The sequence below is a fragment of the Polypterus senegalus genome, chromosome 1 (assembly GCF_016835505.1).
Source record: "Polypterus senegalus isolate Bchr_013 chromosome 1, ASM1683550v1, whole genome shotgun sequence".
Classification (NCBI taxonomy): Eukaryota; Metazoa; Chordata; class Cladistia; order Polypteriformes; family Polypteridae; genus Polypterus; species Polypterus senegalus.
The window spans coordinates 320,529,686-320,550,315 of NC_053154.1; the positions used below are offsets into that span (position 1 = coordinate 320,529,686).

The following is a 20,630-nucleotide window of genomic DNA, read 5'->3' on the forward strand; positions in this document are numbered from 1 at the left end:
GGACCCCAAGGCTGGAGGCACCTGGGGCATCACATTCTGTTCTATCCAATCTAACTTCTTCACTAAATGGGGCTCTGTCTTTTTAAATCCACATTGACGTCCACCTTAACCTCCGAAGTAGCCAAAGTGTTCCCTTAGTTTTACATAGACACTGACGTGTTCTTCTTCTGATACATTCATGTTCTAAGCCTTTCTGCTGTAACACCATCTTCATGGCTTTGTTATGGAACATGTAGGAATTTGAAACCGAAACCCAACAAGGTTTGAATGTCAGGCTTGTAATGGTGGGCAGGCTCGAGCACCTGGTAGGTAGGAGATTCAAACAGGGACAGCGAATGCCATCCAGACCTGAGAGAAGACACCAGGTGGAAGGCAGAAACCCGTAGGTAAAACTAACAAAAAGAATCCAGCATTGTAGCCGACAGAGTGGCAGTGCGAGAATTAGTTTGCAACATAGAAAGAGAGTGAGGAGCAGTGCCAGTTTAACATGTTTTGTTGGCGCTGGGTTTTGTTGTCTTTCTTAGGGCACTTTCCAAATGCATAACAAGAAAAGTAGTAGATGTGTTTAAATTTAGGAGGTGCTTTACAGTAAACAGCCTTGTGCAGGCCTTCTAACTCACTATTTGAGTCAGGGTGCCAACTCTTCTTCTTTGCACCTTGGGTGTTTACAGTATTTGGGTATCTATATAAAAATGAATGTGATCATTGTGACACACAATTTATGGTAATGAGTGATTGTTGGATATCGGTAGTCCTCAATATCTTTGACTTTCAAAAAGTGGTCCTCTGTCCAAAACACTTTGAGAACCACTGCTTAAGGGGGAATGGTCCGCGGAGGAGCTTCCTTGTAGACTTGACCCCCTTGTGGAGTACTGAAAGCTTAGGGATGTAGGGACACCAGGAGTTTCAAGAAAGAGTTTTAGCTTGGTGTTCTTGTAGATAAGGAAAGTCCACCCCGACCACAGAACTAATTCTGAGGGTGTGTTTTTATAATGGCTAAATTTCTGAAAACTGTTAATGGCTAAACTGTCAATTGGGAAATCTGAAATGCAACCCCTTTGGAAGTTTTCACATTTTATTTTTATACAGCATTGAATCACAGTGGATTTAATTTGGCTTTTTTGATAATGATCAGCAGAAACAGACTCTTTAATGTCAAGATGAGAACAGATCTTATGCTTGGAGTACTTTTTTTGTCCTCGTTTTGTAGGTTAGCCCACCATACTGACTTTCACCACAAGCTGCCCCTTCCACAACTGGGTGTAGCCCCAGACAGATGACCTCCATAGAACTAATTCTGGGACATCTGATGCAAAATGGGTGAATACTTACAGTCAATCCAGAAATAATATAATATATAAAATAGACCACACTCGCAATGAGTGATACATATGTGATTAAATAATTGGGTAAGCCTAATGCTTTTATTGTCAAACAGACTTTTGGAACAAAATTTTAGTTTTTCTTTAGTAAAAAGGCAAATTTCAAAAATACTGGCATCCTCTAATTTCAGTATTTGGTGGAGCCTTTCCTGATGAGAATGATATTCTGTAGTCTGGAGATTGCTTGTTGAATGATCTTGGACCACTCTTCCATACAAAACATTTCCAACTTATGGAGATTCTTGGGTTTTCTCTTGTGAACTACTCTCTTCAATTCAGACCACACATTTTTAATTGGGTTCTAATCTGGAGACTGAGAGGGCCATTGCAAAACCTTGAATCTGTGTTTCTGCAAATCTGTTGATTTTGAAGTGTGCTTCGGATTATTGTCTTGTTGGAAGACCCAACCATGGCCCAGTTTCAGCCTTCCCGCAGAGTCAACCAAGATTTTAAGCTAAAATGTTCTGGTATTTAATTGAATTATTATACCACTGACCTGAACAAAAGCCCGTGGATAAATGGCAGCAAAACAGCCCCAGTGCATCAAAGAGCCACCATCATATTTTACTGTGGATATGAGGTACCCTGCTTTTTATGCGGTTCCCTTTTTTCGATGGTGTGTGTGGCCAAAAACCTCAATTTTTGTCTCATCTGACCACACCACACAATTCCAGTTGTATCTCCAGTGTGAGTCTTGGACTCAGGAGAGGGTTCTTTCATGCCAACTTGTCCATAAAGCTTCTGGTCATGGAGGCGTCGTCTCATAGTTGACTTTGAAACAGTGAATCTCCAAGATTCAACTGCAGTTTTGAAACTGTGATCTTTGGGGTCCTCGTTGCCTCTGTTAGCATCCTCCGCACTGTGTGTGGGGGCAATATGCAGATGTGTCCCCTTCCTGTTAAATTTTCAACATTTCCATGCTTTTCAGACTTCTTCATTATGGCCCTGATTTTACTTAACGGTAATTTCAATTGAATCCCTATTTTGTTATAGCTATTCCTCAATATATGCAGCTCAACAACTTTGTTTTTTTCTCATTTGAGTCATGTGTTACTCCATATTTATACCCCAGTGAAACAGGAAATGGCCATAGACAAAGTTCCCAGACACCAAAAGTTCTTTAGATACTAAAAGCAACATCAAGAAGCACTTTTTACCCAAAGATGCAAATTTATTTGGTCTTATTTAAAGTATTCTTCAAGGGTGCCGATAATTTTGCCACATACTTTTTTGACAAGGTAAACTATTCCAAAGATAATACAACACTTTTGCAGGAATTGTTTTTATTAAATAGTCAACAATTTCTCCAAACATTTTAAAAATATTAGAATCATTGTATGCATTATCTATATTATGTTAATGCTTTTGTTGACTTTTTTAATGGTTGACAATATTTCTAGAGGTGTTTGTATGTGATCAATTATTGTGTGCTTTATCATTGTACCATATATACTCGTGGATAAGTTCTCCCATGGATAATTCAGGACTTGATTTTGCCGTTTAATTTCTGGTACAGTGGAACCTCGGTTCACGAACGTCTCGGTACACGTACAACTCGGTTCATGACCAAAAAGTTCGCCAGACTTTTTGCCTCGGTTCACGTCCACACACTTGGTATACGACCAAGCCAGTTTCCCTTTCGGTTTGTGCGCGCCGATGATTTCCGCACGTGTTGCATTGTTCTCGGTCAGACGTGCCTGCCTGGCTGGACGTGAGAGAGAGAGAGAGAGAGCGAGCGAGCGAGTGCGTGCTGCTGAGAGAGAGAGCGAGCCTTCTCCTGCAGCTGAGCAGGGAGCCTGGGTGTTTTGTCTATTCAATGTTTTTACATTAGTTTACTATTACACTGTGCATTCTATGGTGTAATTAACTATATTTGTGCTTAATCTTTAAAAAATATATATTTACATACAGTTCGTACAGTCTGGAATGGATTAATTGTATTTACATACAATCCTATGGAGGAAATTACTTTGGTTCACGACCAACTCGGTTTACGACCAGAGTTTTGGAACGAATTATGGTCGTGACCAGAGGTTCCACTGTATTTTATAATGTCGGTCATATAAGTCGACTGTGAAAATCTCACGCTATTGGTCCAAGAGGTTACGATATGCTAACGCCCACCTGAGAGATTAACCACAGAGTACACAGCCTTTTTTTCTATGTAGGTGCGTCAATGCGCTGTATCAGTGCGTCCTCCTAACCCCTCTCTCTCTCTCTCTATTGTGCCTACGTGACCACACAGTAATACCCAAACTATTCTGAAGCAACATTTGAACTGATGTGTGTTTTTTGTATCCCACACCCTCATACATCTTTATCGTAAGAGCATCCCTTATCTATGATGGAGCGTTTGACCAGAAGAAAATATGAAGCTGGTTTTAAATTAAAGGTCATTGAAGTGGCCAAAGAAATTGGTAGCTGCACTGCTGCAACAAAATTCAATACATCTGAGAAACTGATGCGAGATTGGAGGAGGCAAGAAGATGTAAAAAAAAAAAATTAAGTGTCACATTTTTGAACAGGCATATAAGGGTTTTGATTTTATGATCGATTTATCGGGCTTCAAGACCCGACTTATACGTGAGCATATACAGTAATTAATTTAGACCACTTGGTAGAGGGTCTGTTTTCACTTAGACATTAAATAACCTTTTTCTGTTGATTTGTGTCAAAAAAGCCAAACTAAATCCACCGTGATTCAATGTTATATAACTATAAAATGGAATTACGTCCAAGGAGGTGGAATATATTTCATAATTAATGTAGGAGTTACATCAAAACATTCAAAATCATCAGACCACCATGAGTGGGTTTGATGTGACATTCTGATTTTTAATAGTTAATATGGTATTGTGTGTTAGACTTCTGTACTATTTGAGCATAAAGATGACATCTTTGAGTAAAGCTGATTGTGAGGAATCTGGTTATTTATTTATATATCGTATATATATATATACTGTCTGTGATAGTGAAACTAACTTAAAAACTGCAACTCTTCATTCTCCCTATTCTTTAGAGTCCCTTGGGCCAACGCACGTCAGCAGTATTTCTGCAAAGGAAAGAACAAGCAGTCTCTAGACGCAGTGGAAAAGGCCGCGTTCTTCATGACCCTTGATGACACAGAGCAAGGCTACAATAAGGAAGACCCCGTCACTTCCCTGGATCAGTATGCCAAGTCGTTGCTTCATGGGAAATGTCATGACAGGTATGCCCTCTTTTGTAAAACACAAACAACAGTTCTTATTCCTCTGCACTGTGCTTCATGAGCAAAGGCAGCTTAGGTAAATGAAGTGGTTCAGGTGCGTGTAGGAGTGCTGAGCTGGAACAGAGCCAGCTTGACGTCCCATCTGCAGGGCACGGTGTCCTTCCTTATTCAATAAAATGAATGTATACTTATTTGTAACCCAAAGGTCTTAGGCACAGCACCATATAGCAAATTCCAGAACTGAGATAATGGTGCCATTATCTTGATTTGCTTTGTTGGCAGATGGAGTGTAGTAATGTGGGGTTGGGAGAGAATCAGCCTGGTGTTGCACACACGGAAGCCACAGATGGAAGTCTCCTTTTTTTACTCAATTGAATAACACGATGGAGCATTTTTATAATCTAATACTCTCAGTTTTGCAACTGACTGAGTAATGCTGTACCACTGCACTGCAGAGCGAGATCCCAGATTACGTTAGCACTGCTGCTATGGAGATGAGGGGTCAAAGCCAAGTGAAGTTTGTGTGGAGTTTGCATGTTATCAAAATGTCCACATGGGTTTTCTTCCAAATCCTAAAATCGTGCATATTAGGCCAATTGAGACTCTACGCTAGCTTTTTATGAGTGAGATTTGATGATCAGTAATGTCGTCCAAGGCTAATTACTGCCTAGTACTTGATCCTGCCAAAATAGGCCTCCCTGTAATTGAATAAATTGGTTCATAAAAGTATCTGCTATTTGTCATTTGGCTGACACCCTTATCCAAGGTGATTTAGAGGATGAATGTTCATGTCAGTTTACAACAACAACAACAACATTTATTTCTATAGCACATTTTCATACAAACAGTAGCTCAAAGTGCTTTACATAATAAAGAATAGAAAAATAAAAGACACAATAAGAAAAACAAAATAAATCAACATTAACATTGAATAAGAGTAAGGTTCAATGGCTGGGGGGGACAGAAAAAACAAAAAAACTCCAGACGGCTGGAGAAAAAATAAAATCTGTAGAGATTCCAGACCATGAGACCGCCCAGTCCCCTCTGGGCATTCTACCTAACATAAATGAAACAGTCCTCTTTGGATTTAGGATTCTCACGGAAGGGCTTGATGATGATGATGGTCACGTAGACTTCTGCCTTTTAATCCATCCTTCATTGTTGGAGCATCATGAAGCTTTGAGTAGGTGGAGGTGGCGCAGGCCACCACCACAAAGAAACCGGAAAAGAAACAGAAAAAGAGAGTAGGGGTCAGTACGGATTTTAGAGCCACCATGAATAGTTATTATGATGAATTGAACATACAGAGTATCAGGATTAAGTTAAAGTGAAGTTATAAAAAGGCCATGTTAAAGTTTAGAGTCAGGGGCAGGATTTAAACCAGAAACCTTATGGTTAAGTGCCTTTAGTGCCACACTGAACATAAAAAAAACAACTTAAAATTTCATGAGGTAAACTTGTATATGTAAAATATATGTTAAAATTAAAATTATTATATATATAATAATAAAATATAATATCAAAAATTAAAATAGCATCCCCATAAAATATCATGAGATGACCTTATATGTATATATGCTATACAATAAAATATAAATAAAATGCACAAACTGATAAGCCAAAACATTTTGACCACCTGTAGACCTACGCATGGTCTCTACAATACCTGTAAAGGTGCCCTGTGGTATCGGGCACCAAGACGTTACCAACAGATTTTCTAACTCCTGTAAGTTGGAAGGTGGAGAAGCTGTGATTGAACTTGCTGTTCCAACACATCACACAGATTCACAAGTGGATTGAGATCTCAAGAATATGGAGGACTGTGACCCTACATTTGCGCGATAGACATATGAGCGGCAACAAAATAGCGCAGATTAAAACGCGGCATCAAAATCGCAACGACAAAATCGCGCCGACAAAATTGCGAAAGTTTCATTAAATATGAATTACTAGTTTAAAGCATATATAATAATGTTTATTTTAGAAATCAATATTATGAGACGCGGCATGTCATCAGCATGGCACGCAGATAGTCCTTAAGATCACGCCCTGCACATGTAGGAAGAATTGCAGCAAGACGTCTTGATAGTTGAGTGTATTTAGACTTGCTGGCTGCCTGAATGCTGGTAATTCCGCTTTGTATACGACGCATTATGCCAACCCTCGACTGAGTTATTTGTTTGCGGTATGCCATCAGCAGTTATAACAGTTATAACCTAACACATAATGTGTACATAATGCGCACGTACGGGTCCCACTCTCTTGGCCTCTCTCGCGATTTTGTCGTGGCGATTTTGTTGGCCCGCATTTGTCGAAAACCAGTTAGCGGGTTTGTCGGCGCTCATTTGTCCGTTGCGGTTTTGTCAGGGCTCATATGTCTGTTGCACTTTTGTCGGTGAACCATGGAGGACACCTTGAGATCTTCATTGTGCTCCTCAAGACATTCCTATACAGTTTTTGTGGGGTGGCAGGGTGCATTATCCTGCTGAAGGATGCCACTTCCTTCAGGGAATACCGTTGTCATAAAGAGGCTTATCTGGTCTACAGTGATGTTTAGGTAAATGCTATGTGCCAAATTAATGTCCATGTGAATGCTCACACCCAGGGTGTCCCAGCGGGACATTGCCCAAAGCATCACACTTCCTTCACCAACCTTTCTTGTTCCCACAGTGCATTACGGGACAATCTCTTCTCCAGGTTAATGATGCGCATGTACCCCAGTCACTCACTGAAAACAGGATTCATCAGAATAGATGACCTTCTTCCATTGATCCAAGATATAGTTCTGACACTTGCATGCCCATTGTAGGCGCTTTTGATGATGGGCAAGTGTTAGTATGGCACTATACAGTCTCATATGCAGCAGGGTTAAATGCACTTTATGTCAAGTCCCAGTCAGCACAATTGGATCCATCATCAGGAAGTGAAAGGTGGATCCATCACTTTGTAAAGAAGGTTCTCTGTCAAAACATGGTCGTAGGTAAGTAAGGGAAGCAACAAAGAATCCAGCTATCACCTTGAAGGATCTACATAAGTCAGTTGCTGAAACTGAGATACATATACGCAAGTCCACAATATCTAGAGTTCTCCATAGCAGTGGCCTACTTGGAAAGGCTGAAAGAAAAAGCTCATTACTCAGGGATATTCATAAAAATGTACGTATGGAGTTTGCAACAATGCATGAAAAGGCCCAGCTAGGATGTGGGAAAAATTTTGTGATCAGACTGAAACCAAGATAGAGCCTTTCAGTCAAATTTCAGAGCACTATTTGTGGTTCAGACCCTAAAAATCCCATTGTCTCAAAAAACAGCACCCCTACAGTGAAGTATGGTGGTAACAACATAATGCTGTGGGGGTGATTGTCTTATGCTGGCGCTCGGACTCTTGTTATTATGGTAGGAAGAATAGAAAGAGTGAAAAAGAGGGAAATACAGAACGAGAGCTGTACAGAACTGAGGCTTGGGAGAAGGTTCACCTTTTAGTAAGAAATCATGATCCCAAGTACAAGATCAGCGTAACAGTGGAGTGGAACTAAAACAAAAACAAATCTTACAATGACTCAGCCAAAGTTCTGATCTCAGTCCCATTGAGAATCTGTCAGTCATTAAAAACTGCAGTCCAGAGGCACAATCACCATCCAGAAAGATCTTCAGAAGATCAGCCCTGAGCAGTGCAAAGCTGGGTCAGACCTACTGCTGTTTTTGAGACGTGTTTTATCGTGTTCTTAGATGGCCTGTGAGATACGCCTGGCACCAAAGGTACTACTATAACTCCTTAATGGGGGATAGGAAGAAATGTCAAAAGCAGCAGTGTAACTGTTATCTGTGACCTCTTACCTGACTCACTCTGTGTAGTCAACCTACAGAGACTGCTAATGGCAGGCCGCATGCTGACTGTGACTGTTTTTTATTTTAACTCCTTTACTTCAGCCCAGTTTACCACCAGTAGAGGAATAATTGTCAAAGCATTGTTTGTGCACTTAAGGGGCCGCAGTGAGACATGAAATGGACAATAGTAATAAGACCTTCAGTTTTAAGCTTTTACTCAAAATTATATTTATTTCCATAATAACCAATAACTGCAAATATAACCAATGCCAAGAATTATACAACCTGGATGGATTCATTCAGCCCCAGAGGATAGTTCTCAGGTGGCTCAGTACCTTAGTTATTGACAGTCCTTAATCGAAAAGTGAAAAGAAAGATTTCTTGCCAGAGACAAATCTCCTTGGAAAGTGTCCAGCAACTAAGCAGATAGCAAACGCCATTCAAATGTCTGTGGTTCCTCTTAAAGTGTCAGAAAGGTAGAAATTGAACCAAACACTCCATTCTGGCAACAAAGCACCAACTGAACTAAAACTAATCTAAAAACTGAACTGAGACTCTTACGGTGTTTTCATACCTTGTTTGCTTAGTGCAATTTTTTTTTAACTGTAGTGCGATTTCCTTGAAAGTCTAGTTTGCTTAGGTATGGATGTGAACATGGCAATCACACTTGGGTGTGGACCAAAACAACTGGACTGAGACCCTTTGGATAAGGTGGCCCGCCCTGGTACAGTTCCCAGTGAACCCTGGAGTGGTTCACCTAAGGTATGAATGTGATCCAAAATGGGACTGAAATTGTGTGTGCTGTGGTAGTAAACATCTGCTGTTGGTAATTAGGGAATCTAGTTCGCAGCATAATGATTCAAGGGTTAACATAGAGCGTTAAAAAAATTAAAAAGATACAGTGGGTACAGAAAGTATTCAGACCCCCTTCAATTTTTCACTCTTTGTTATATTGCAGCCATTTGCTAAAATCATTTACATTAATTTTTTTCCTCATTAATGTACACACAGCACCCCATATTGACAGAAAAAAAAAGAATTTTTGAAATTGTTGCAGATTTATTAAAAAAGAAAAACTGAAATATCACATGGTCCTAAGTATTCAGACCCTTTGCTCAGTATTTAGTAGAAGCCCCCTTTTGAGCTAAAACAGCCATGAGTCTTCTTGGGAAAGATGCAACAAGTTTTTCACACCTGGATTTGGGGATCCTCTGCCATTCCTTCTTGCAGATCCTCTCCAGTTCTGTCAGGTTGGATGGTAAACGTTGGACGACAGCCATTTTTAGGTCTCTCCAGAGATGCTCAATTGGGTTTAATTCAGGGCTCTGGCTGGGCCATTCAAGAACAGTCACAGACGTTGTTGTGAAGCAACTCCTTCGTTATTTTAGCTGTGTGCTTCGGGTCATTGTCTTGTTGGAAGGTAAACCTTCTGCCCAGTCTGCAGCTTAAAATCACCCCCACAGCATGATGCTGCCACCGTCATGCTTCACTGTGGGGACTGTATTGGACAAGTGATGAGCTGTGCCTGGTTGTCTCCACACATACCGCTTAGAATTAAGGCCAAAAAGTTCTATCTTGGTCTCATCAGACCAGAGAATCTTATTTCTCACCATCTCAGAGTCATTCAGGTGTCTTTTAGCAAACTCCATGTGGGCTGTCATGTGTCTTGCCTCTCCTCAATGTGTGGGGACAACCAGGCACTGCTCATCACTTGTCCAATACAGACCCCACAGTGAAACATGGCAGTGGCAGCATCATGCTGTGGGGGTGTTTTTCAGCTGCAGGGACAGGACGACTGGTTGCAATCGAGGGAAAGATGAATGCGTCCAAGTACAGGGATATCCTGGACAAAAACCTTCTCCAGAGTGCTAAGGACCTCAGACTGGGCCGAAGGTTTACCTTCCAACAAGACAATGACCCTAAGCTAAAAAAAATGAAGGAGTGGCTTCACAACAACTCTGTGACTGTTCTTGAATGGCCCAGCCAGAGCCCTGACTTAAACCCAACTGAGGATCTCTGGAGAGACCTAAAAATGGCTGTCCACCAACGTGTACCATCCAACCTGACAGAACTGGAGAGGATCTGCAAGAAGGAATGGCAGAAGATCCCCAAATCCAGGTGTGAAAAACCTGTTGCATCTTTCCCAAGAAGACTCATGGCTGTATTAGCTCAAAAGGGGGCTTCTACTAAATACTGAGCAAAGGGTCTGAATACTTAGGACCATGTGATATTTCAGTTTTTCTTTTTTAATAAATCTGCAACAATTTCAAAAATTCTTTTTTTTGTCTGTCAATATGGGGTGCTGTGTGTACATTAATAAGGGAAAAAATTAATTTAAATGATTTTAGCAAATGGCTGCAATATAACGAAGAGTGAAAAATTGAAGGGGGTCGGAATACTTTCCGCACCCACTGTAAAAGTAAATTTGTTCATAGGTACAAAAGTAGCACAATTCACGTAAAGAAAGCACACCATTAATTATCAATAGAGCAAGCTTGTAGCATCTGATTCAGCCTCAGAGTCCCCATCTCTAGTGCGGGTCTATCAAAACACATACAGAGGTGGCGAGAAACGAATAGCAGTACCCTGGGAGACCGACAATCAAACCCCTTAATGTTACACCACAAAAGTGACGCAGGCAGGTGGGGTGATTTTGGACGTGATGCGGATACAGAGGTGAGGCACAACAACTTTGACATATGTACTAAATATTAATCAAGCATTCCAACATTAACAAATATTCCTAAGAGTTAAGACAGTAGCCATGTGATCTGAGATAGACTCAGTCGAGGTTACATCCATATGGCAGCTGCTGGAGAGTAAGTATGCACCATCGTTCAGTTAAATAAAAGTCAACCTGATATCATAAAACTGAAGCACTTTCCCTTGGCAGAGCCTGCTTTTCTTTTAGTGCTTTCGCCTATTTGAAACATGTCTGTTTTATATCATGTGTGGTAGCTCTTAATTTTCAAGTAGTCTTTCATTTTTTCAATAACAGGTGTTTTGCTCATAGAGCAGGGTTTGGTAGATGTTGTGCATGAACTAGTTCAAAAGACGCATTCATTGAACAAGCTCATTTTTCTAAGAACGTTGAACTTATTGTAATGTATTTGCAAGTGAAGAACTTGAACGTGAGCTGGTTCAGTTTTAGGTGACATTCTGGATCTGGTTTAGTACAAATTTTTTGCCATTTATTTATAATTAGAAAAAATGGTGTAAAATCCAATAGGCACTGTCTGTGTCTGCCTGCTTGTGCTTAAGCTGCAACCCTGCTGACATGAGCATGCGGTGAAGCTCCACTTTCAATTCGTGAGGCCACTTTTTCCCCGTTGGACATGCAACTGTGATGCAAATTTTGACCGACGGCGTAACAGGTCAGTTGACCTACACGCTGGTTCCACAGTCACCATTTGTGTCACACGGTTGGAAATAGAGCAGTAAATTATAATTTTACTTGCATCTGTTTAATTTCTTTTTTGACTGGGAGGATATTAGCATATATGGTTATACATGTTTGTTGCTGGGTATAACTCAATTGTAATAGCCTAATATAAGGCATGCATAATTGAAAATAGTAAACTCATGGGTCATTTATTCTCACTCCTTGAAAAATACAAAATGAACTGGACATGAACTAGTTCAAAATTGAAATGGTGAACTATGAACGTGAATGTATTCATTTTAATGTGTGTGACCTGAACTTTGAGCGAGTTCTTGTGAGGTGTGAACTTGGACAACACTGAATACACCATATAATTATGGAAAATGCAGCCATGAGCAAACATAAGCAGTTGTTGAACCCTTCGTGATTTTTAAATTCCTGGTAAAAAATGTTTCTACCCAATGAAAGAAGCACACAACACACGCACTGCTCATTTATTGTTACTTCTGGTTCACTTGAAAGTTTCCTGTATGAAACATAACTGAATAAACTGGAGGTTGAAACAAAGTAACTAATCACTCTATGATTTGGACCAAAACAAACAGCCCAGGAGTGTGAAAAGGCTTTTTACTGAAAAAGAGTTCTAATGAAAATCGGCCAACTCTCTCCCCCTTCCCGCCCCAAACCTGACTTACCATCCGCTGGCAAAGCAGCTAACACTTTTACAGTTTCTCAAAGCACAGCAAGGTTATCAGACAAGCTCACTGCTGATTCCAGTGGGAATCAAAAGCTTCAGTGTGCTGCAAACAGACTGGGTGTTCATAGCATTCTAAGGTCCTGCATTGCCTTTCAGCTTTCCCAGAATACACTTCACTTCTGTCCAGCTTAACAAGTCTTTTAAGCCTAAGTCATTTACCTGAAATCTATCAATTGAGAAGGTACAAGCGTCTTTTCCATGCAAGACCCTACAAAATATTGATGTGGTGGGTTTGAATATTTTACACAAACACCATATTTTCAGTTTTTATTTTATAGAAATATATTTTTGACAAAATATTTGACTTGTTAGAACAGTTGGGTTGTCAATAAAAAATACTGGAGGAGTATGTGTATGGAAATGTAAAGATTGATGACTTTCAAGGCGATTGAATACTTTTGCAAGGCACTGTATATGTATAGGGTGGTCCAGATCTAATTATTCAACTTTTAATGCAATGCAGGAAAACAATATAAGACAAAAGAATTGCTGTTTGACTGACAACCGTCTCCCCGCCATTTTGTTGCCATCTATCGGCAACAAAAATAATTTTTTGTGAATTCTCTATGTAATAAACTTAATAAGTTATAGCGTAATGCAAATTGCATAATTAGATCTGGACCAGCCTGTATATAAAGCTACAATATATGCAGCGAAAGTAATGAAGACTGAGATTTGGTTGAAGAGCTACCCACCATGCTGGCTCATTGCCCAATAGGTACAATTCAAATTGCCGTTTTTGTTTGTTTTGATTTATTAAATATACATACGGCTACAAATGCCATTTAAAAAGAATAATTTCTGATGTTCCTAATTCTGGGTATTTCACAATATTAATTTAGAAAACTGAACTTTTTTACAGTGTTGTAGTCATTTGACCTGATTTTTGTGACTCAGTGTCTTGTGCTTTGTCTTGCAGGTGGTTTGACAAATCCTTCAATTTCATTGTTTATAAGAATGGCACAATGGGCTTGAATGCAGAACATTCCTGGGCTGATGCTCCTATTGTGGGACATCTATGGGAGGTACAGTATCAGCTACGTGTTGCGGATGTTAAGATTTTAACTAAAACTCATAGAAACATATCAATTTGTCACAGTGTGGGTGAAGAAGATAATGTCCCCAGATAGCAGCAGTGAAGCATCAGGGTGCAAGCTTGAAACAGAGAGTGTTCATTGGCCATGAATGTTAACTCTAAGGCCGGGGATATACTTAACGCTAGGAAGCATGTGTGTTTGAGGGTGCCGCTGCTATGTGAGCAGTGTACTGTCTATACTTGCACGTGTACTTTAACTCTTTTAGGGCTAATGTCAACTTTTGTCAACAGCAGGGCTCGAGGTTGGATGTTGACTTTAGTTAACATCCAGGGGTAGAGGATAATAATCAGCTGTAGATGTCGACAAAACTCGCCATCACGTTACGGTAGACCACCTTTGCTAGGAGGACTGTTAAGACTCATTGACTTGACATCGAATCCCTGTGTGTGTATGAGGAGCATAGAGTGAACAACATCTAGAATGGCATTGATGTCGAACAAAAAAACGAAGCGAATGTGCAAAGCAAAATACTCTTTGGGCATTATTAATTTTTTTTTGCTTTATGCATATTATTGCTATGTCAGACAGACTTATCAAACTCCGATTTTGATGCAAGTGATCTGGAAATCAAAAACGAAAGGCAGGTAGCTGTTTCCTTTCTGGGAAGTGCCTTTCAGAATATAAATGGTTAGACAAACAGGTATGTAGTAAGTATGTAAGCCGTGTTACAGATGATCTGAGAAAGCTAATGTTTAATGTTAGTTAGTTTTGGGGAACAATATTCAGACCTGGGAGAAAAATGAAAAAATAATTAGCCCTGAAAGAGTTAAGTAAATCTGGAGGATTCCACCAGGTGGCAGTATGAGAAATCATCACGGTGAGAAAACAACGTTCGGTTTTGCTGTGATGTGAGTTGATGGAAGAAAGATCAAAAAGATCCTTAAAGATAAAAATTGTTTGCATTCTGATGGTGTTGCAAAGGTGCAGAAAAACAAGGGCAGCAACAGTGACACAAAAGATGGTATTGAATCACTATGGTGGGGAATATGCAACGCTTGTATTGCCTAGGCGAGAAATGGATGAAGAAAAGCACCACAAATACATTCCTATGTCAGCATGTAAGTTTGATGATTTGCCTCACTGCATCGAACCATTCATCCAACATCGACGCACATAGATTTATCCTGTTGGAGTGGCATTTTGGCTTGCGGTCACCCTTTGGGATTAATAAAGTATCTATCTATCTATCTATCTATCTATCTATCTATCTATCTATCTATCTATCTATCTATCTATCTATCTATCTATCTATCTATCTACATGTTGACAGTAAACAATGATGCTGACCTCAACTTACCAAAACTTGAACACACACGCCACCGATATTTTTGGCTTTACTGCAACTCGTGCATGCCTTGCAATATTTTCTGAGAATGTGCTCAGAAGACGCATCAAAAGAATGCTGGGAACGCGCAGCAGCCATGATGAGTGTGCGTACGCATTCTGAGCGTGAAGTATAAACCAGCCCTAAGTGGGAGAGTCATAATGACTAGTTCCATGCCAGGTAACCTGAAACAGATGTTACCAACAGGGGCATTTCAATTTTACAGATTTTTATAAAAATGGCATATAATAGTACAGTTATCCCTTGGTCATTTGCTGGTTTTATGGGTTCATGATCCCCACAAATGCAGAAATTCGCAAATACATTTTAGGTCCATGATTACTGTACAGTATATTCTAAGTTTATTGCACTAAATAATATGCAAAAAGTTGTGGAAAATGTGATACAGAACGATCACTGTGCAAATCAATCACGTGTGTGAGGCTGGCTGGGAGACAAAGATGTGTGGCATCCTTCAGACAAGGTGAGTAGTTTAGCAGTTCTTTAGTAATCTGTAACTTTTTACTAACTTTAACTTATAATGTGTTTATTGTATTTATTGTATTATTGAAGCTGGTTGGATTAAAAATCTGTTTATTGGATCCAGAGTTGTGTTGTGTCTTGTGTGTCTGGGGTTTGGAGGCTCAGTGGCTCCCCCTACTGCTAACAATAGATAGATAATACATTATTAGTCCCCAAGGGAAAATTAAATGGTAAGTTCAGTATTTTTTAAGTTAAAGTTTATTTATTCACAATCATTGTATATATACAATTTCAATGTGAAATTATGTTCTAAAGTAAAGTGTTTTCCATAAATTAAAAAAACATATGCTGTGCTTTACATTGGAGGCTATGGGGCAAGGAACACCACCAGGAAACTTAATGTACCGATAAAGCAGCACAATTTTTGATATACAAAAACATGCTGTCTGTGTTTCTGATGCATGTTTGTGACGACAAAATGGATCTGGGAATAATCATTTTATCGCATATTCCTGGTACTGTTTTTTTTGTGGGGAATATACCTTTTTTTTCCACTTGTGTGAGTTCTAACATAAATTCGGAGCTTACTGTGTTTTGGTCTTTTGTGAAGAAGATGGAAATTTGTTGCACAGGAAGACAAAGTGCTGGGTTATCATGCCCGGCTGGTCTTCTTTTAAAATGGCTGAACGTACTACTGCCATTTATTTATTTATTTTTTGTTCAAAAGTGACATGTTGTGGCCGTGTGCAGGAATGACAGGTTGTATCACAAAAGGAAAGGTCGGAAAACACCAGTCGCCTCATCCCGTTTACTACCTTAGCCCATAACAAAAACCAGGTGATACAATAAATCACCTCAGGCCCAACTACAAAGTAACAAGCACTCGGTTGTCGAAATAAGAGTCATTCTCTAGTGCTCCGTCTGGTGGGTTACTCTTAGTGGAAATGACGCCTCCTTTTAGATGGCCGGTTTTCTTATAATGCACAAACTGAGAGGGGCGGGGCTAAGTGCCCTCACTGTGAGGGGTGGGGTTGCGTGCCCTCATTGGGCGGTTTCTTGGTGCTGCAGGGAGAGAAGAAGAAGAAGAAGAGAACATTAGTGAGAGCGCCCCCTCTTGCCCTGCCAGGTTATCACATACCTCGATTGAGCCCGTCAGGAGATCCTCCGCTGAGCATGCGTGACACGTGTATAAACTATTTTACAAAGTGTGTGTAATTGCAAGATACAGATCAATACTCGATCTGCATGACTTGGTTTAATTGACTGAACCTATTTGCTAAGTTTTTAAGCTTTTCCACATGCCCCATAGCCAACATTGCAAAATATTTGTTTGTTTGTGAAGAAATATCTTCGACTTGAAAAATGCCAAATTTATCCTTTGTTTAAAAAAAAAATCAACCTTTTGTTTTCTCAGCAAGTTTTATCCTATGACAGCTTCCAGCTGAAGTACAGAGATGATGGCCATTGTAAAGGCGAGCCAAACCTCAGCATCCCTGTGCCTCAGAGACTGCAGTGGGATATTTCTCAGGAGGTGAGAGATCACAGCTTTGCCATTCATGTTTTCCCGTTTCTAAATAAAATGAAATTTTGCAGCATGTGTTAATTGATCAGCAAAGAACCAATCATTTTCAAAGAGTATTCATCCAGATAGTAATGTTTTTTAATAATTCTAGGGGGCTCTGACTCCTGCTCGCTTTGCTCGCCCACCCCCGTGTTTGGTTAACCAGATATACAATTTAAAGAGATTATTTTCATGGGAATTGTTACATATGCATTATTTTTACTTTTATTTTAAAACTTTAGTAAAACAATGTTTGGAATTAACTTTTCTTCAAGATCACATTGAATTTTGATTCCGTGTTTGGACTTACATCGTGACAATGCAACGTATAACTCCCCGTGAGTGAATATCGTTTCTTTCTCTCTAATAAATAAAATTACATTTTCGAGTGTTTGTCCATGCTCTTTCTTCTTTGCTTAGTTGTGGACTTGTCATCTAAGAGGATCATCAGACCTTTATAAAATTCACAGAATAAGGAATTCCGATTAAATAATTTTTTATACCTGAAATAAGTGTACCAATGCACCTTATGAGCCGCAAGGCTTCTATCCCCTACCCTAAACCTAACCCTAATTTATAAGAACTAAGAGCACAGGAAGTGTGTCTGCCAAAAGCATTCACACAACTGAGTTTAGATGACCGTGGTCTTGTTTGAAAATGGTTGTAAGTAGGGGATGACTTGAAAGAATGTCAAGTTAAAAGTCTCCTTCTCACGGGACTTCTTACCGCGCCAACGTTTTTGGAATCTTTTAATTCTCACTGGCAACACAAATTAGACGATCTGCAAGTCTCCGACTTAAAATTTAAATCCGAACAATATATTCGATCTCTTTTCGCTGTTCTGTTATTTCACCGACTAATAATTTCAATTTGTTTGTGCTAATGCGATCTTTCCTATCCTTTTTTGAGACTTTCAAATTTTCGTACTTCCATTATCTCTAACCTGCTCTGCATGTGTACCGCGCCAACGTTTTTGAATTCTTTACGAAGTTCTACTTTGTCATCTACTCTTTGTCTTTTATTTCTGGCCCCAGGCGTGGTTAAATCTCACGGGACATATGTCTGTCCGAAAAAATCTCGTCTCGTCTCCTTGTAAGATTTTTTTTTATAATAGATTATATCTGGGTTTTGACATTCCCAAGTGATCAAAACAGGAAGTAAAATGTACAAACATGGAGGGTTATTAATAGTAAAATAATGACAGGTTAACGAGCGCCTTGAAGTGCAGCGGATGTTAGTATTGTGTTACAATGTCTGGAGTTTAATGCGGTCTCTCGAATACATCAGCTGTCATCCTCCACTGTGCTTCATTTCCAGTGCCAAATGGTTATAGAGCGTTCCCTGGCAGTGGCACAGGCATTGGCAGATGATGTAGATTCCCATACCTTTTTGTTCACAAGCTTTGGAAAAGGCCTCATCAAAAAGTGCAGAACGAGTCCTGATGCCTTCGTCCAGCTAGCTCTTCAGCTGGCCCATTTCAGGGTAAATATGAATTTCCTTTCCTATCCTTTGTCTCAATGTTTTATGTAGATTTTTCCATTGGGAAAAAAATGTTTAAATTCCACTCATTCCAACTGCTAGCCTTGATCCAAAAAATACATTTTTAAAGCACACATGCATTGACCTTTATCTAACTTTATAACTTGTTGGCTGTAGTTCCCCTAACTTCCTGCAGATGGCAGTAGATCATTGTCATTATAGTTCACCAAATGCATAAGCAGGGATTGGTGGTTCTTGGTAAAATGACCCACAGATTGATCCTAGAAAGTTGATTCAGTTCATCTGGACATAGCTTTTTTTTCCAGGGAGATACGTTCCGTCACACAGAAGAGCTACCTCGTCAGGCCAGTACTCCGCAGTCTATTTACATCTTCAGGACAGTGGTCACTCTTTCAGAGATGAAGATGTGCACATCCTGGACAGGGAGGAACGTTGGTTTGAGCGAGGAGTCAAGGAAACCATTTACGTGAAAAAGGAACGACCATCTTTGAACCGAGGAGGGGTCCTAAGGGTACATCTTTCACCATCTTACAATGTGCTGATTGCAGCCATTCCCCAACTCTCTGTGAATGGTACTCATGGTCATTGATCAATTGACAATTTGCATATCATTGATCAAACGGCCCATTGCTAGTCAATGGTGCTTGTTTGGTCATTAGGCCAAGGTACTGTTTATAAGGTTGGAGAAACCTGCAGTCAACTGAGACTGAGGAAGTCACTTGGATGAGTGATGTAATGTATCTCCCTGGAAAATAAAACTATTGTCCAAATGAACTGAATTAGCTTTCTAGAATTTCCTTACCTGGATTATTGAGCATCCATCGAGACACCCACAGATTGAGAAACTGCTTGGAGCAAAAACCTACAGGTCTGACCTGGAGAAGCAACCCAATGAAGTCTACTTAAGAAACCAATCACCAAGTCGTTACACACAGATGTGAACACATTACAATTCATTGAAAAAATGCTGTATGCCCCCTGAAAAGTGATGAAATGAAAAGCAATTGTACCCTGTGTACCTGCATGCCTTTGATATGTCATTGAGTAAAGCAAAAGAAATGTGACAAGACAAAGGGATTCTAAAATGGCCTGGACACATTTGTTGGTAATCCTAGAAAAGATCCTAAGTAATTGGATTTGAGGGATTTTCTGAATTTGCTGTTTTCTTGAATTCGTATCCCACATGTCAGTCATTCAGCCGATTTAAATGCTGTTTGGTGTCATCATGTGTCCCTCACTGAACATGGACCAGAGAGAGCAACGGAGAGAGTTGTCTGAGAAGATCAGAAAAAAAAACAAGAGACAAGCATGTTAAAGGCAAAATCTCCAAGCAGCCTAATGTTAGTGGGACAACAGCTAAAAATATTATGAAGAAGTTTAAGGTCCATCAGAGTGTAGCCATCTCCACTGGATGCAACCAAAAGAGCAAAATCAACCCCAGAATGGGTATCAGAACAGCGAGAATGGTAGACGAAAAGCCAAAGACAACTTGCAAAGAGATGCCAGCTGAACTCCAAGGTCACGGTCCATAAGTATCTGATCACACAATCCGTTACTTTTTTGAGTGACAGTGGGCTCAATGGAAGAAGACCTAGGAGGACCCCACTGAAAGTGGAAGTGCATATTTGACAAACCACAATGCTTCTGGGAGAATGTCTTTTGGAAAGATAAGACCAAACTGGAGCTTGTTGGCAAGTCACATCAGCTCTGGTCTCCACAGATAAGAAGATGAAGCTTTCAAAGAAAAGAACATCAAACCTACTGTGAAATAAGGAGGAGGCTCGGTGATGTTTTGGGTCTGTTTTGCTGCTTCTGGCATGGGGTACCTTGAGTCTGTGCAGGGAACAACAAAATCTCAAGACCATCAAGACATTCTGCAACAAAACACCCTGCCCAGTGTCAAAAAGCTCCGTGTCAGTCGCAGCTCATGGGTCCTTCCCACAGGAAAAGGAGCCAAAACACACAGCGAAAAGCCCCGAAGACTATTCTGAAGTGGCCTTCTATGAACTCTGATTTGAAACCCATTGAACATCTGTGGAAAGACCTGAAACATGCAGTCTGGAGAAGACCCCTTCAAAGCTGTTCCAGCCGGAGCAGCTTGTTCAGGAC

The 20,630-nt window shown here is 40.0% G+C and overlaps 1 protein-coding gene across 2 annotated transcripts in view; it reads left to right on the forward strand.

Moving 5' to 3' along the window:
- cpt1ab (carnitine palmitoyltransferase 1Ab (liver)) overlaps positions 1 to 20,630 on the forward strand; it is a 156,934-nt gene that overhangs the window by 118,019 nt on the left and 18,285 nt on the right. For both annotated transcript variants that reach the window (XM_039737040.1, XM_039737048.1), the window contains exons 11-14: positions 4,402 to 4,590; positions 13,476 to 13,581; positions 16,875 to 16,991; positions 18,339 to 18,503. In XM_039737040.1, coding sequence (XP_039592974.1) covers positions 4,402 to 4,590; positions 13,476 to 13,581; positions 16,875 to 16,991; positions 18,339 to 18,503 — 577 coding nt within the window. The remainder of the gene's footprint in view (positions 1 to 4,401; positions 4,591 to 13,475; positions 13,582 to 16,874; positions 16,992 to 18,338; positions 18,504 to 20,630) is intronic.